This window comes from Acipenser ruthenus, chromosome 26, assembly GCF_902713425.1.
Source record: "Acipenser ruthenus chromosome 26, fAciRut3.2 maternal haplotype, whole genome shotgun sequence".
NCBI lineage: Eukaryota > Metazoa > Chordata > Actinopteri > Acipenseriformes > Acipenseridae > Acipenser > Acipenser ruthenus.
Window position 1 is genome coordinate 24,969,964 of NC_081214.1, and position 17,626 is coordinate 24,987,589.

Consider the following 17,626-nt stretch of genomic DNA (forward strand, 5'->3'; position numbering starts at 1 on the left):
CGAGTGCTAAATTTCATTTCAATACCTTCCATTGTCACGTTTTTCAGCCCAATTAACAACCATTGTTAACTGGCCATGGACGAGTAATCCCGTAATTAAGGCGCGGCATCGTAAAATTATAGTACTATAAATTATCCCTCTGACAAACTCATGTATCACATGTTTGCATTTACCGTTTGTTTATGATTACCTTTTGTAATACATTTTTGCCTATAGTTTAGATCATGCAAAAGGGTCATTTGCGTTTTTAAATAAATGTAGAAACTTTTTTTTTTTTTTTAACAATAGGTCTAGTACTTTCGGCCACACCATTCCAACACGATTAATTAGATTTGGGCAAAATGTTTGTTTTGCAAACTCCACATTCAATATTCAATCTCAAGGTGAGAATTAACAATTGACGTCATTACAGTGGTGGCGTCATTAAAAATGAAAATGTAAGTGTTCTGCGGTGTTTCTTAGATTCGGTGCTTAATTAGATCGTAGCACAATACTCTGCTTTCACTGAAAGTATGTGTTTGATGGTCTATAAAGTTGTAATTAAATTAAATAAAACTGCCCCACTCAACAGCACATCTCCATAGTATGGATTCAATAGTTGTGATTCAATCCAGGCCATTAGCTGTAGCTGCAATGTGATAATCCAGGAAATGTAGATAGAAACATCACCATGTTTTTATTTCAACTTGTCAGATCCCTCTCTTGGTAGGGTGATCCGAGTCTTCATGAATCTGATTTTGAACTGCAGGCTCTAACTGGTGTACAGCGCTGTGGGATACATTAGCGGTGGTATGATAATGAGGGTAATGTGACCCTGTACGTCTCACAAGCCACCTCCAGCGCCATAGTGGGAACAGGATTTTTGTCTGGAGCTCTTTTATGGGACCCCTTGAGACACACACACAGGTGTCCTATTACTATCAAGCACCAGCTGCCCAGCCCAGAAACTCGGCCTCACCACCTGTTCAAACAACAAGCTTTATAATGTCCGGGGCTCAGTGGGGAGGCAGGCGAGTCCAGTGCCTGTGCTGTTTATTTACTGGACAATGTTCAGTCTAAGAAGGGCATCAGCACATCTGGAAAATGAAGAGTCTCTGGAGACTAATTATCCGCAGGCAGCAGAACGGCTTTTAACTCGTCTGGGAAGCTTCTCAGGAGGAGTAACAATAATAATAATAACAATAATTAATGGCAGCAGGGTTGCCCCTTTCAATAACCTTCTCAGTTTATGACCACAGCAGGCTAAGATGATGTCAAAGCCAATGATGGTAAGAGCCTCACAATGGAACACTCTGAAGAGCTCAGGTAAGACAGCCTCACAATGGAACACTCTGAAGAGCTCAGGTAAGACAGCCTCACAATGGAACACTCTGAAGAGCTCAGGTAAGGCAGCCTCACAATGGAACACTCTGAAGAGCTTAGGTAAGACAGCCTCACAATGGAACACTCTGAAGAGCTTAGGTAAGACAGCCTCACAATGGAACACTCTGAAGAGCTCAGGTAAGGCAGCCTCACAATGGAACACTCTGAAGAGCTCAGGTAAGACAGCCTCACAATGGAACACTCTGAAGAGCTCAGGTAAGACAGCCTCACCAGTGGTTAAATTGTGATTTTAAAAGAGGTGGAACTGGGATTTTAAAAGAGGTGGAACTCCCTATTGTGATCCATACAGAGCTAATGGCTTGAATTCTTAAGAACAGAGTGGACCTCTGTTCTGGACCATTCCGCCCCAATTTAACCCCTGAGCTTCACAATGGAACACTCTGAAGAGCTTTGAATCCAGCTGAGTCACTTAGATGAAACTCAGGGGAGGAATGTTGTTGTACTTGAATTTTATTATTTTCAGTTTTTTTTGTTTGTTTGTTTGTTTGTTTGTTTATCTCATTTCTAACCCTACTTATATAATAATAAACTTCAATCATGTGTTCTTACCTGTCACATGTTGCAAATTAATAAGTAGCACAGCAATCTACCTCTCAAGAATTCAAAAACACAGTTTCAGACAATCATCCAGATTTAAAATAATACAAGGAGCGCTTCAATAAGGATACCAGCAGATGATTTATGTGTTTCTTTAATGAAGTCGTTTATGTATGAATGCTTCCCCAGGAAGACGGTAGCTGAAAGATTCCCACATGACTGAGAGAGTAACCTTTTCCAGGCAGCTTGAAGTTACAGATAAATCCATTCTAATGAGGCTTTTACAAGGGATGGATCTGGACAGAACAAAGAGGGAACCGCCGTGGAAATTCACAACATAGATCCATTGCACATCCAGCACATACAGAGCATGCATTTTTCACATGATCGTTTACTTACATTTGCCTGGTGACACATTTTAAGGTTCCCAGGCAGTCATTTCATTTTGCAGCATCCAAAGCAGCTGTGCCAAATGTTACCTTTGGAACAGACAGATTGCAGAGAAGAGAGGGTAATGTGATATTGATGTGGTTTCAGCCCCACCACCACCTTTCCTAATCAAACATTGGGAAACACGAATCAGTCAAGCTGAAAGAATCCCACACCACTCTGTCTGGAGAGCTCTGGATTCTGGACAGAGTTCATTTTTAATACGCAGCACTTCAAATAAAAAACAGAACATATACGTATATATCTCACAGATATTGCATGTTACTCTCACCCATACTGTGTCTTTGGTGAAGACAATTCAAATCTATTTCCAGCCCTGGTATCCGCAGCTCTGTGTGTGACTGTCATTCGCTCCACGGGCCCAGGTGGCTGCTGTGGATTCAGTCATGATGTCAGTCAAGGCTCCTGACATTCTCAGCTAGTCTGTGCAGCCTGTCTGTGTGACAAGGCGATACCAGCTACTAGTTAAAATATATACTGCAATGTATGGAAAAATCTGCATGTAACTGCAGCTTTCCATATATTTGAAAATACAGTTATCTGTATATTTAAAGATATATTATAATATATTCATATATATATATATATATATATATATATATATATATATATACAGTATATATACAGTATATATACAGTATATATATATATATATATATATATATATATATATATATATATATATATATATATATATATATACAGTATATATATATTGAACTCACAAGGATTGATGTTTTAACAATTAGAAGTGTGCAGTCTCATATGTAGACAGAAACTATTGATAATAATTATCTCATAACTAATGATTAGACAGAAGTTAACAAGTGTAAGTTAGGGGCTGCATGAAGGTCCTTGAATGATCAATGCCTCAAAGAGTTAGAGGAGTAAACATTGAAAGAGAAGTCCTGGAGTCACCAGCCATAAACGCTGTAGACAATCAAAGTGTAAATAAACAATCTCACTGATACACCAATATTACCTTCAATGCTATTTTTGTTTCCAAAAGGCTCAGTCTTTCACTAAGGTTTCTCATAGTGGTCTGCTTTATCTGTGTAATAGGATGGAGGCTGGGCTCGAACCGGCGACCCTATGCACCTCAAACAAGCACCCTAACCACAATGCAAAAGTGTCAGGCTCGTCTGCATTTGTAGTTTTAGAGCTTTTAACCTCATCTCATCTCACCAATGAGACAGGACAGAATATGTAGTGGCAGTGTATCACACGACACTGCCCATTCCATAGGGATACAGAGAGTGACAGTGTTTGGATCCTGAACTGACAAAGGTTGCTAGAGTCACTGGGCTCAACTCCTTGTTTCACAGAAAGCTATTCAAATAAACATGCTTCGCACAGTGGCTGTTTGTGAGATAATCACAGTCACCAAGCACTACTAGAATTTAAAAGGAGGTTTATAACTAAGAAACAGGCTGGCAGCCGTGTTGTTCTGGAGCAGCATGGAGAGCAATCTCCCTCTTATTACAGAGTGTTCTTGTAATTATCGCAGTGTAGCTATCACTCAGATGGCAAGTGCATGTCATAATGGGGATGCTGTTGTATATTATCTATTAAAAACACCAAACATGCATTGTTTTACAATTAGAGCTAACACAGCTGTTGTTGTTATGGCTCTGCTATAGAAGGTGGTATAATGCATCATGCATTGTATTAAATACACCTTTAAATTATAATATCAGATCTACAAGGCATATTTGTGACTCACATTTTAGATTGCTATTTGGCCTGTGCTTGGGGAACTCTTAACTGCAATGGCTTTTCATTTGAAAGCACTGCTAAAGGTGATTAGGGGTAAAAAGGGTAATTGCAGATTTTTAACATTGCTGTTTGTGTGCTAAACAATGCAAGCAGATAGCAGGTGGTAAAGCAGCCCTGCCACTGTGGAAAACAGGTTTATACAGCATTTTCCTTGAGCCGGTAAACATATTTAAACAATTAGCAGATGGGTTAATGGGAATGCAAGGCTTTAGGCAACAGGCAAAATACCCGGGCCTGTTATCAAAAAAAGTAAGCAGAAGCTAGTTAGCACTGCGAAATTACCTTTCTGACACCAATTGTTGAGAGCAGGCTGGCATTGTCTGCTGAATGCTAATCCCCCGGCTCCCAAGAAAGGAACAATTTACTCGCAGTGTGCTTTGACTAATCTGTGCTAATTACGTGACTGTCTCTTTACACTTTTGTTTAAGAGAAGCATCTTCCTTAAAAAGAAGAGTATAACGTGATTTCTGCTATAGTCAAAGCCATTTGCTATAACTAAAGCTGTTTCCTTAGACCCTTTATAATGTCCCTGCATTTTTAAAACTTGGTTTTGGTTAGTCTATATATCAGCTCAGAACTTTAACACCACACATGAGTAGATACACATGGCTCAGTCTGTGTATAGTGTTTGCTTGTTCATTTTGTACTTTTTTGGCTCATAATTAAAAATGTGTTTGTTTGTTTGTTTTTTCTCTAAGCAACCCTTTTCAAGGCTTTATATCACTGTAAAATCCAATAGTTGAATGTAATTGCAGGTATATGGAAAGGAGCTTTTAAATTCAGATTGAATAAGCTTTTTTCTCAAGGGAAACGTATCCCACAAAATGCCATTCAGGATTGTTCATTACTAGTTTAAAAAATGCATGTGTTTGTTTGTTTCTAAAAAATGGTGTAAATGCACTCAAAATTAAAAGCCAGCCTCACGGTCTCGCCTAATTCTTGAATTCCTAGACACAGACAGATAGTGTGTTTCCCTGCTATCAGATAGTAATGTGAGATGTACGACTCCCTTTCTTATGCCAATGATCTTATTACTGAGCACCTCCCCTGCAATTAGTAGAATCAATCCCAGACCTCATTTACAATACCATAATGTATGGGAGAAGCAGAAATGCCCAGGGGTTGATTCATTGCAGGGTATGCCTGTGGCTCTACCTTTATAAAAGTTTGCCTCAGTAAATTTGCACAGTATGTTTGCAATTTTCCCATGGTTATACTATGCTTTCAGCATAGTTTACCATATTTAATAAACTTTGCCACACCTCTCTGGACTTCACAATGCGTACCTATGCTGTACCATACTTTCACTGTGCTTACTCTTTGCTATGCTGCTACTTTGGTAAACTTTTTGTGTATTTTCACCTGGGAACTCAAAGTAGTTATAAGTGTAACCCAGGGATCTGATTTTAACGTATTAGTAAGTATTAGTTACAGGATAAGGTATTTAAATAAATGTTTTTGCCTTTAATATTTTCAAACATAACATAAATGTATTAAATGATTTTTTTTTTTTTTTAATAAATAAACTCATTTACTATGAGAGCATTATGTAGGAAATAATCATTTGAGATCCTCCATCATCCACAAAGTATAAAAGCAGAAGGTCGGATTACATTTGGTGAACCTTTAATATTTCAATGTTTTAAAGTTGAATTCTTGAGAAGTCTCAGGGGACTGAGTGGTCATTTTAAAATGGGTCTAGAGCCATACCAAGAAACCCCAGAGCGGACAGTTTGACACAAGAGGTGGGTGAAAATCATGGAAACTGCTTTAAGACATCTGGGGGAGGAACCCCTGGAAAAGCTTAGCTTAATTAGGGGCAGCCAGCATGGCTTCAGGAAGGGGAGGTCATGCTTAATTAATTTCTTCATAGCGGTCACACTGCTGGGAGGCAAAGTGCTGTGCTCGATACAAAACAAGAAAAAGGTAGATGACGTTTTAGACAAGGAGGGGACCCCAGGTGTGGTGCTGGATCCCCTGGAAGCTGAAGCTGAAGCTACATCACTTGTATGTGAGTATGAACAATGAAGCCAGAATTCAGCAGCCTCTGTTGGGATTGTTCTAAAAGAAGATGGTTTTGTTTTGTATTTATTGAACCAGGATAGAAACCTTGAGATATACATCTCGTTCTCAAGACAAGGTGGCAAGAAATAACAGTATAAAATCAATGGCAAAAAGATAGAAGGGGAAGCCATCTGCATTGAAGATACTGAATTAACCCAAATTAAATGTCCCCCTAATTCCATAATCAAGCAGTGTTCTTCAATATTTCATTCTGTGTTTTCATATGCAATACTTAACAACAAGCTTTGTGAGAACCAGTACAGCCACAATAATATTAATATGATATATCAATAAACTACAGTAACTAAGAAGTACTGCCTAGACAATACAGACAGAGATCTTCCCCTTCTATTTAATGAATAGTTTTGCAATGCACCCTCCTGTGTGACTGCTTATCTGAAAACCCTGCAGAGGAGACTACAGTCTGGAGAGCCAGGTAGCCATGCTGCAGTGTGAATGATAAGGAGAGCAGGGTAGTCATGCTGCAGTGTGAGTGATAAGGAGAGCAGGGTAGTCATGCTGCAGTGTGAATGATAAGGAGAGCAGGGTAGTCATGCTGCAGTGTGAATGATAAGGAGAGCAGGGTAGCCACGTTGCAGTGTGAATGATAAGGAGAGCAGGGTAGCCATGCTGCAGTGTGAATGATAAGGAGAGCAGGGTAGCCATGCTGCAGTGTGAATGATAAGGAGAGCAGGGTAGTCATGCTGCAGTGTGAATGATAAGGAGAGCAGGGTAGCCATGCTGCAGTGTGAATGATAAGGAGAGCAGGGTAGCCATGCTGCAGTGTGAATGATAAGGAGAGCAGGGTAGTCATGCTGCAGTGTGAATGATAAGGAGAGCAGGGCAGCCATGCTGCAGTGTGAATGATAAGGAGAGCAGGGCAGCCATGCTGCAGTGTGAATGATAAGGAGAGCAGGGCAGCCATGCTGCAGTGTGAATGATAAGGAGAGCAGGGTAGTCATGCTGCAGTGTGAATGATAAGGAGAGCAGGGCAGCCATGCTGCAGTGTGAATGATAAGGAGAGCAGGGCAGCCATGCTGCAGTGTGAATGATAAGGAGAGCAGGGTAGTCATGCTGCAGTGTGAATGATAAGGAGAGCAGGGTAGCCATGCTGCAGTGTGAATGATAAGGAGAGCAGGGTAGCCATGCTGCAGTGTGAATGATAAGGAGAGCAGGGTAGTCATGCTGCAGTGTGAATGATAAGGAGAGCAGGGTAGTCATGCTGCTGGGTGGTCCTTACTGCAGATATGTGGGGCCCCGGGGAGGCCACATTCCCTCAGTGTTTGGAACCAGGAGGGGGATGTCGAGTAAACTCTCCCTGCTCTGGTAGAATTTGTTTTCATTCCTTGTCACCGGGCCGTTGTATTCAGGTATCACTTTCTCTTTACTTACTACAGTGTTTATTTATGCACATCCGTCTAGTTGCACTATCAGCGTTACACGGAACAGAAGCCAGTATACCCATTATAAAAATGATTCATTCATGTACCCGTATAAAAGTTTACCACAGTATTTTTGCAGGTTTATCATGCATTTACCATAGATAAGTATTTATCAAGGCAACGACAAAAACATTGATAATAACTTCTCGACAAAACCTTTTCACTATTCCTGCTTTAGTATTTCTACAAATTGCATCACACAGCGTGTCATTTAGAAGAAACATGGCAACGCAATTCCTGAAAGGCCTCTTCTTAAAGCAGGTCTTTGTATTTCTGAGCCAGCCTTCCTCCATGCAGCTGCTAATAGAAGCACTCCAGATGTTTTCCAAGGCTCACTCTTTAAAGAGTTAAGCAGTGGAGCTTTCAGTGCCTCAACGAGTAACTAGAAAGGGGGGACTATTGTCTTGACAATGAACACATGTGCCACTCAGGGCTCTCCTCACAGTGTCCCTAATCTCACAAAGAAAATACCCAAACAGAGAGGAACCAGTATTCCTTATAGTGTCATTGTCAGACAGTCTGCATCCGTACCTCAAGTAGAATCTTTTACAAATATGTATAAAATGCATCCCAAATGATGGAAATCTGGAAAGAAAAACAGGCTCGCGTTTCCTCTTAAATGTTTTCTTTTCTTTTTCTTTTTGGGACCCCCCTTTGAAGTGGAAATTATTTGAATTACTCTGCTTGTAACATGATTGCTCTGAAGCCCCCTGGATTAGATGTGCAGTAGGGGTGAGTATCTTGCGTTGATAATACCGTCGTCTTCAAACTCATTTTCATTGTGGAATAAACTTTCTAATTGGTATTTTTTTGGGGATACAAGAAGACAATAGATTTCCATTAAGTCCCCCCCAGTCGTCGCCCCCCCCCCTTTTTAAATGGGTAATCTTTGCTGGCCATGTACATTGAGATGCTGTAATTACTGTTTCTCTTGGTCCATGGGTTAATTATGTGTATTCATTCAGTGGAAAGCAGTCCAGTAAATTGTCTCTGAACAGCACTGTAAAGGAAAGCGTAATTAGCTGGAAGTAACAAACTGATGAACACCCTCTCTCCCAGATCAGCCAAGCTTGGCCAGCCTGGATGATGCTGTTGATTCTATTAACCAGCGATTCCATTAAGCAAAAGATTTTGTTAATCTAGAGAAATATATGAAATGTGCTTTTGGAAAGCTGAGATGTGCATCTTGAAGTAAAATTGCAAACATGTTTAGTTCACCTACAAGTCCCTTTGAATCATTACAACCATTCCTTGCACAACAGAAGGCATTACAATATACTCACAGTTCTATAGGGGTCTATTATATTTTCTGCAATATATTTATTATCCTGCATGCAATATCTTCAGAATGTAGTGTGAACAATGCATATTTATTTGTTTCTTGTGAGTAATTCCATTGCACCAATATAAATAAATATATTCATTTTTTTAATGCTAGCTTCTGCTGGCTTGAAGACTCCCAGGTGATATGTCATACAGTAGGAAACAGCTGTATCATATTGATCTTATGTAAAGGGATCATGCACTGTCACAACAGGAAAGGGTTGCTGTAAAGATAAGGGTGAGGCGGCAGGCAGCAAGGCACTGTCTTAATCCAGTTACTGTAGGCCTGGCACCACTGAGCCAAGGTAAAGCAGCAGGATAATTGCCTTAACAGTCAATCAGCTGTTCATCCCATTTAATGTACTCCGAATGTGTTTTATCTGACAGAGCCAGGAGAAGGAGCGTCTCAGAGAGACACAGGGGAGCCAGCTTGCAGAAAGAGACTGGAACACTTTAGCGTTCCAGGACTCAAAAGGGACCTACTTGGTGGGGAGTGCAGAGACTGACCTATTTCTGCAAGGAATAAAACCGCTAGAACCAGCAAGAAACAACTCAAAATAGAGCTTACCTACTCCTATCTGGAACTGAGTTTCTTTGCAGCTTTGCAAGAAAGCAACAGCCAGTAGCTTGTTAAAGTAACGAGGGAGACCATTGTCTGGAGTACAGTGTGTGCACCGTGTAGTTAACACTATTACAACAGTTTGGGTCTTTCCTCATTGCCGAGTGTGACTTCAAATTAATCTCAGGGAAGAGCTACGCATTGAATGGCATCTGCTGTATAGAGAGTAATATTTCTATCATCCATCTTGCAACATGATAGTATCATTAAGGTTTAAGATTAAGTTAAAGGGTTGGGGTTAGAATTGTGATTAGATGGATGTGTAGATTGTTCAGGAAATGTTTTTTTTCTTCCATATCCCGGAAAGGCATGTGATCATCCAACTGTATGTAATCAAATACAGCATTTCCATTCTCTAATAAAGAAAGGTGGTTTTTCAAGATGGAGAAAGCAGAATTTCATCTCCTCTGGCAGCCTCTAGCTGTTCCCATTGTTACCTCCAATTTCTCAGATTACCGCTCGCATTAACCAGAGCACTGCAGGAATTTTCAAAGAAAGAAGTCTCTTGTCGGGATCTTGTGAGTTTAAGATCAAAAGCAAAAGGGGTGAAAGTGCATTGTGTTAGTATTTTTGTGCAGTGGGTTAATGGTGACATGGAAAGAAGATGGTTTCAGAGGACTGTGATATCGTAAAGGTGTAAATAAGTGCAATTAATACTCACAACAATTCCCACTTCTGGAGAATCCAGCTATGAACAGCGCCTGTGTGTCTTTGTTGTTTGTTCTTAAACCTGATGGGTATACAGTAGGAAATGCATACATATGTGTTTCAATTGCCAGCTCTTGAGGTCCACAAGTTTACCACCAGATTCTGTAATTTTCAGAAGGGTTTGCGGAATGCAGGTATCAACCAGAACACTTGAGCATGGCGCTCAATTTATCAAGATGAACGTAGGTTCCCAATGCACATGAAGTTAAATTAAACACAGTTAAACCTCTCATTGAGGGTTAAAAGGCACCATGAAACAGATCATAATAAGAGTAATGGAAAGGACATGCTACTGATGCCACAGTGAACACTAAGACCTCAGTGTCCATTTCTTAACAAGCAGGAAGATGAAAGCGCTTGTTTGGGTTAAAAGGAGATGCTGTTGGGTTTTGATCAGGTTTCGTGCGCTGCCTTGACCCTTTAAGGGTACCTGAAAGAGAACAATATGACTCAAGTTCACCCAGGTGAGCCCATGACTGTGCTGCGAGGCCCGTGCAGCTCACATTACGGCTTCAATCAAGACAGAAACACGACACCGCAAGAGTCGCTAATGTCAGCCTGTAACTTTACCTCAACTGGGTGTTTATTAAGCAGTAGCAAGGAAGTTAGCTTCCGAGGACAATTGAAGCCCTGTAGACCCACAATTGTTCAGCGAGTTGATAATTATAACAGTTTCTGTCTCTCTTTTCTCAACCAACTGATGTCTATTAGTTTTAGTTTCATTTTCAACCATAGTTTACTTCGTTTTTTGTTTAGTTTTCAATAGCACACTATAATGGAAGACATTTAAATATAATAACCCACCCACTTGAAAACAGTCATTTAATATTACGGAGCAAATCCTTTTCTATTTCCATGATAGAGCTAATTTTACATCAGATGCTGTATCACTCTGCTGTGACCTAGCGGTGAGAACGAGTACTGCATTTTACTTGAACGTAGGAACAGAAAATCCGTGTTTGGTCTGCAGCACCGATTCTTTTTAGTCGTTGCACTGAAGCCCTTGCTGGTTTCCAGTGGCAACGCGGATTGGTAAGTGTTTTTACCCAAGCAACTTTTTATATTATTTTTATCTCATATTATTAAAATATTTATTTGTAAACTAATATATTACTTCCATATTGGCTTCTCGTAGCGTTCAATTAATTAACGAATTGTTCTAAAATAGATGATTGGATTAAATTAATTACATTATCAAGTAATTAGTATTTGAAAATCCAGTATTTTATTTACGTTTAATTAGTAGCAAGGATGAATAAATAAACCTTGTGCTTGTGTCGAATTTTGTATTTTTATTACGATGTAATTTTAGTTGGAATTTGTGAAGCATCGCGCATAGCCTCTTGTAAAAGTGCTACCAAATTTGAAAATACATTTTAGAGTACTGGCAATACCTTGATAAATCTGGCGTGCTATATATATATATATATATATATATATATATATATATATATATATATATATATATATATATATATATATAATGTTAGGTTTGTAGTCTGTGAAATGAGTGTGAGGACCATATTTTCTTACAGAACGGTAACATCAAACAGCTTTTATATAAAGCAATACATAAAACAATTTTAAAAAATCATGATGTGCTCCTCGTTAAGTCTGATTTTGTGCAATGATGCAAAAGGCTTCCCACAGGGACAGAATGTGTTGTGGTGTTTAGGGCCTTTTCTCATCTTGACACACGCTTTTTATGTTTATTGTCTTGAGAGTACATTTGCCATATGTGCAAAACTGTTCTTTCATAGTCTTTTAAAAATAATTCAATTTCAGCCAACTGCCCTACATTATTCCAATTACAGAGGCCACACGACGCTGCCACAGTGTGAATAGAGTTGCCACCTCTGAGATACATAAGACAACAGGACAGCTGAACAGAAGGGCCCTTGTTAAAAGTTTAAACCCTCTAGAAACCCTAGTCAAACAATAGGTAATATTGATAATGTTACTGTTATAGTACTGACAACCAATTAATATTGTGCAGTGTAGTGCACATTATCTTGACTTGGCATTGAAGTGTTGCTGCATTCAGCTTATCTACATGGATGTGGAAGCATAAGATTAAAAAGGGAATAAGATTTAAAAAAATAACATAAATATGTATTGCAGTGCACAGTGTACCTGGAGTGGTCTTTCTGTACTTAAAATCATGAATTACTTTGCAAACCATCATGTCTTGTACAAAACTTCGGTGAAGCAGAATCAGAAGGTGCAGCTGGCGAATGACATCTGATTCTCTCTTGACCATTCACTGTATCTCCAGTCTGTACTGACTGGCATTCTATGATGACCAGAAGTGCTGGGGATAAAAATGAGCACGTTCCTATTGGATCAATGATTATTCAGTACTAGTATTCATGCTGGTCTTTCAGTTTTTATTTCCTGTATTGTTTACTGTTTAATATGTGCCTTCATTTACAAAACACCAGAATTATTTTAAACAAGTCTTGCACATTGAAATGAAATGAAGATCCATTAAACCAACGCTGTAATGTTTAGGGTTTTTTTTTTTCAACGATATAGTCATAAGACATTTCTTGTTTTGTTTTGCAGGGTGTTGCGGCTACCTTATTTATTTCTGCTGCCTTAAATAAAGATACTCTGCACCATGACAAGTGAAACTGAAGCAAGTGAAAGACAAAATGTGTCTAGAAACTATGAAGATGAGTCTTTTGAGTCATGGCCAAGTTCCAAGAGCAGCAGCACTGTGAAATATCCTGGAGACTCCCTTGATCCCTGCTCTGTTGAATCTGGAAGGACAGAGAGTTACAGCAGCAGCGAGTCATTCGAATCATACTGCTCTCATGAGGAGTTCAGTCCACACACTGAAAGTAGACCAGCTTCCTCTGTAAAGGAATACCAAGGTATTTGAGTTTGGTAATTTAAGCTCTGTGCCCTGCTTGTCAAAAATAACTATAGCTTTGTCTTTAATATCCTATGCATGTGTGTATAAATACATGCATTTTAAACTATATATGTGTTTATGGCAAGATTAATAGTTTAGTTTTGAGTTAAATACATTGAACATATCCCATTGACATCCCCTTTTCCACTAACTGGATTAGATGAGGAGTTTGAGTCCTGTGACGATGCAGGGATCACAGCCGAGGAAGAGCTTGCAGAAAAATGGATGAGAGTTCTGAAGAGTAAAGCTTCCTTTTCGACTGTGAGCCAGGAAAGGAGATCAAACGCTTCTCCCCAAACAGGTATGTCAGAAATGTTCTCTGTCAATGTTGCTGGAATAGAACAAGCTAGAATGTTTCAGAGAGCACCAGAAGTAACAGGGGGCATATCCACACACATGCTTTAACAAGCAAAACCAGCTACAGTATACAGAACAATATGTTGAAATCAACAACAATTTCAATATCTTTATGTTGAGTGCAATAAGTAACAAGTTGTAACAATTATTCTCAAAGATCAAATACCAGTAATCAGCATTTACTCACTTGCTTCTCCCCCTGTGAAAGTTACATGCCTTTTATTTACTTCCACACTTTTCTACAGTGAGACAACTGGGATTATTAGGTTAAAGGAAGCAATTACTAGGAGGTAAATTGCTTAAGCAGTTAATGTATTCCCTAATGGGAGAATGTAGCCTCAGCTTGCTTCAAATTATTAAAAACAATTTATCTAGTTTTTCCATTTAACTTTAATAAAAATAAATCAGGTACAGCAAAGGAGGTTAATTAAATAATAAAACAAAGAGACCAGATTAGTTTTAATTTTATCATCTTTTTTTGGCCTCACACCTTTGTAATGCTCTGCATTAAGGGAAGCTTTAGAAACTAGTCCTGTAAATCTATAAATGTTGTCGCTGGGTTCATGGACAGTCCCCACAGAACTAGTTGTACACCTCGATATTTGTTTTTTATATTGGGAGGCAGGCTGTTTGAGTCAGCCTCTTGCTCTTCAGCCATTCCCAGCTGTAACACAACTTGAGATTCAGTATATCTGATCGGCTCCGCTGAATAAATCCACAATACTACAAAAATATGACAACAGAAGTATGATTTGTACAGAAGTGTAATGGTGCACTGTACATGCATTAAATGGTTTATTTTTCATTACCGCGTTTAAAAATGACAAAGTTATTGGCACCAACACATTGTATTACTGTGGGCTTGTTATGATAGGAATCATATCAGTGACTATTGGTTGAAGGGTCTTTCATTTTTCTTCTTATTATAATGTATTATTTAAGGAGTAATGATATTGCTGTGGCATGTTATGAGTCAATAACTCCCGTTGCTAAAGGTCTTACTAAAAATAAAAATAAAAATGTCTGGTAGTTGTGTAATGCTTTTGCATGGCGTCACACTGTTTCCTTTGTTTTTCTGGACAGATGTTCTGGAGCTTTGCCCTGAAGAGTCAAAAGCTGTGAAATCTTTTTGCAGGGAGAAGATCAGAAAAATGGGACGCTGGCAGAAACGATCCGAGTGCTGCAGGCACAGGGAGCAGCAGCAGTCTCTACCAGGTTCAGCGCAGCGAGAGACAACATTAAACTGCAGGATCCCTGAGCACCTAGTTACCAGGTTACAACTAAAACACATCATGGAGATAGTGAAGCAGGTGTGAGAGCTGAACACTGTGCTGTACCAAGACTCCAAACATGCTTTGGCTGCCATGTACACGTCACTGTTGGGAAGGGTTAAACCACACCAAGGTGCACATGGCCTTGTTCACACCATATTTTTGTGAATAGGGCACCAAGTGATTATAGCTGGTTTCACTAATCTTATGTTACCTTTGGTAAGGTAGTGCTGATCAGAGTCTGTGAAATCAGCCAGCAGACAGAGAATTGCGATATGACGCTACTTATAAAATTCAGTATTAATCACATTGTTTTTTTTTTTGTTTTTCCTTTGTTTGAATAAAGGCAACAGAAGTGGAGATACACCAGCCATCAATGTGCAGTGCCTGTCTGTCTAAAAGAGCAGAACTAGCGAGAGAGAGCTTTATTAAAATAAAGAAGACCCAACTGGAATCTGTATTGCTGCAAGAGAAGCTTGAAGAAAATCTGTACAACAGAGTATGTTCGCAGTGTTACAGCCCCATAGTAAAGCATCAGGCAACTAATAGCACGTTGGGCCTGATCACACCGATGTGCACTCGCAATTGATTCTGCTTGGATCTATATAGTGGCATTCAGTAGCTATAAACCTCACTAGCTTTCACAGAAACAAACCGTGTATAAAAACAGCTGAGTATGCAGCTCACACACACACAATAGGAATATGAATTCTACACTAAAACAAACTCTATAAATAATAAATACATTTCATTTTAGGTTCACGCTACTTCTCAAGAAGATGAAGCTATAAGATATAAATCATTTTAACGAGAAATTGGTTTGTCTTGTAGATTTTACCCGAAGCATTTTATTCACTGAAACTGTGTACTTTTTGAACTAGGATTATATATATATATATATATACATATCATTTTTTTTAACATTGTTGTAATTTTGTCAGAACTGTAAAGGTGTATACATTAAGGCTTCATGCATCTATAGGCATTGATAAATAAGTAATTATATTTTGGAATTCTGTCAATAATAGATGTGCAAGCCCTTCAGTTTAGTGCTGATTACTGCATATGATTTTAACATGACTGCAGCGAAACCTGTTCTTTTAGTGTGTCAAACAGTCATTTTTATTTGATGAGACTACCTATGAAACACCTGCCATGAGAATGTACTCGATTGTAATTAACTGCAGCGAGCCTCAATGAGAGTAGTTTAAAATGCTAATTCATGCTGATTGTTTGATACAGGGTCAATAGATAGTTATTCAGTGGCATGAAGGTCGTTGCTTTGTAATGAGCCCTGCATTTGTATTTAAGTGCACTGTGGAAATTGCATTGGATTGGATATTAAGTATTTGGTGCTGGTAATTTTGCAGTAAATTGTGATGGGCAAAAATATTCCATTCTAACTGAATTGTGTTCTAGGATCCTATCTGCCTGGTGGGAGAAGTACTGAAAGACCTTCCGAAACTTTCTGATGACCCCAGCAAGATCTGGCATGCACTGATCAAAAAGGAGCAAGTGACGTGATTCTAAAGAAAGCTTACGTGTTTGAAACAAACAGCAACCATTTGGCAACCATTCCATTCACTATGCATTAAAGAATGAGAACAACGTCTGTTTTGTACTAATTTGCACATCAACCCTAACCCAAGACCTGCAGCCTGGTAAACAAAGAAACCAGCAAGGCTTCTTCAGGACGGTACTACAATACTTGTATGTGTTGCAAAGACAATTTCTTAAACGTTTTTTTTTTGTGCCAAAAGTTTTTAAACTTGCAGTTGGAGTTTTATTACCATTGCTGTACTTTAATGATCTTCGTCAGCACTGTGCACATGTCAAAGAGTTTGTTTTAGAGGTTCTGATGCAGCTGCTTAAACTTTCAGCAGGTTATTAGATTAAGAACATTGCCTTTATAAAAGGTGCCTAAATATATCTCTAAATGGTATGGTCTCCTAAAGTTAATGCTGTCATGTAGTGAAACCCAGTTAAGCTGCAAATGTATTTAGTGTCATTTGAAATGGATCTTAGATGGTGAATCTGAGCCTGAAAGAAGTTAATAATGGATTGTGCAACAGTGCATTAGAGTAGCAGGGGCCCGTATAATGAAATAATAAAGTTGGATGATGGCTTGTTTATTTAACTTTATTAAAGTGTATCATCAAAAACAAGAAATGCAGTTTTAGTACCGGTAAATACTTCATTCTGCTGTGTGGTTCAACAAATCAAGTATGCTGGTAAGTGCAAAAGGAAATACATTGTGTTTGTAGCCCAAAAGATTTATAATACATTTATAATACATTACACATGCATATTGATATAAAGGCTGTATCAGCTGTTAGAAAACGCCTGTACATTTTTAAAGGTGTCTCTTGAGGTTTTATTATTAGAGCAGGGTGTTTAGCTGCTGCGTAATGAGCATTTTAAATGAACCGTATGCAGAGCGTAGCCCTCCAATTTGATGAGGGGCTATCGCAAGAACCAAAACCATAATCTTAAAAAATAAATAAATAATGTGCCCTGTGGGGGGTGTAATACACCTGTCTTTGAGAATGGACTTTGAATTACTTACCAGGCAACTGCGTTTTAATATAATGTCCGGTCCATAGTCAGCCAGTATTGTCCCCGGAGTGAATTTTGTGATCATTCTAAGTATGAAAGTTCAGAGGTAAATAATGATTACTAAACTGCATTCCAAGAGAACACTTTTGTGATTCATGATATTTGAAGATGCCAAGTGTTAAGACAGGACTCCAATAGAACATGTTTTATTGCATTGTATTAC

At 38.8% G+C, this 17,626-nt stretch overlaps 1 protein-coding gene across 7 annotated transcripts; it reads left to right on the plus strand.

Moving 5' to 3' along the window:
- The first annotated feature begins 8,296 nt into the window (after window positions 1–8,296).
- LOC117962384 (uncharacterized protein C8orf48-like) lies at window positions 8,297–16,455 on the plus strand. Of its 7 annotated transcripts, XM_059001255.1 has the most exons (7): window positions 11,268–11,334; window positions 12,117–12,244; window positions 12,868–13,178; window positions 13,380–13,520; window positions 14,660–14,886; window positions 15,194–15,346; window positions 16,267–16,455. In XM_059001255.1, exons 3-7 carry the CDS (start codon window positions 12,923–12,925, stop codon window positions 16,369–16,371), a joined length of 882 nt encoding a protein of 293 aa, XP_058857238.1. In that variant the 5' UTR covers window positions 11,268–11,334; window positions 12,117–12,244; window positions 12,868–12,922; the 3' UTR covers window positions 16,372–16,455. The 7 variants fall into 7 exon arrangements, 5 of the variants coding, with proteins under 5 accessions (XP_058857239.1, XP_058857240.1, XP_058857237.1 ...); XR_009308961.1 differs by lacking the exon at window positions 12,117–12,244 and having other exon boundaries at window positions 11,250–11,334; window positions 14,660–14,849; XR_009308962.1 differs by lacking the exon at window positions 12,117–12,244 and having other exon boundaries at window positions 11,250–11,334; window positions 14,712–14,886.
- Window positions 16,456–17,626: the final 1,171 nt, after the last annotated feature.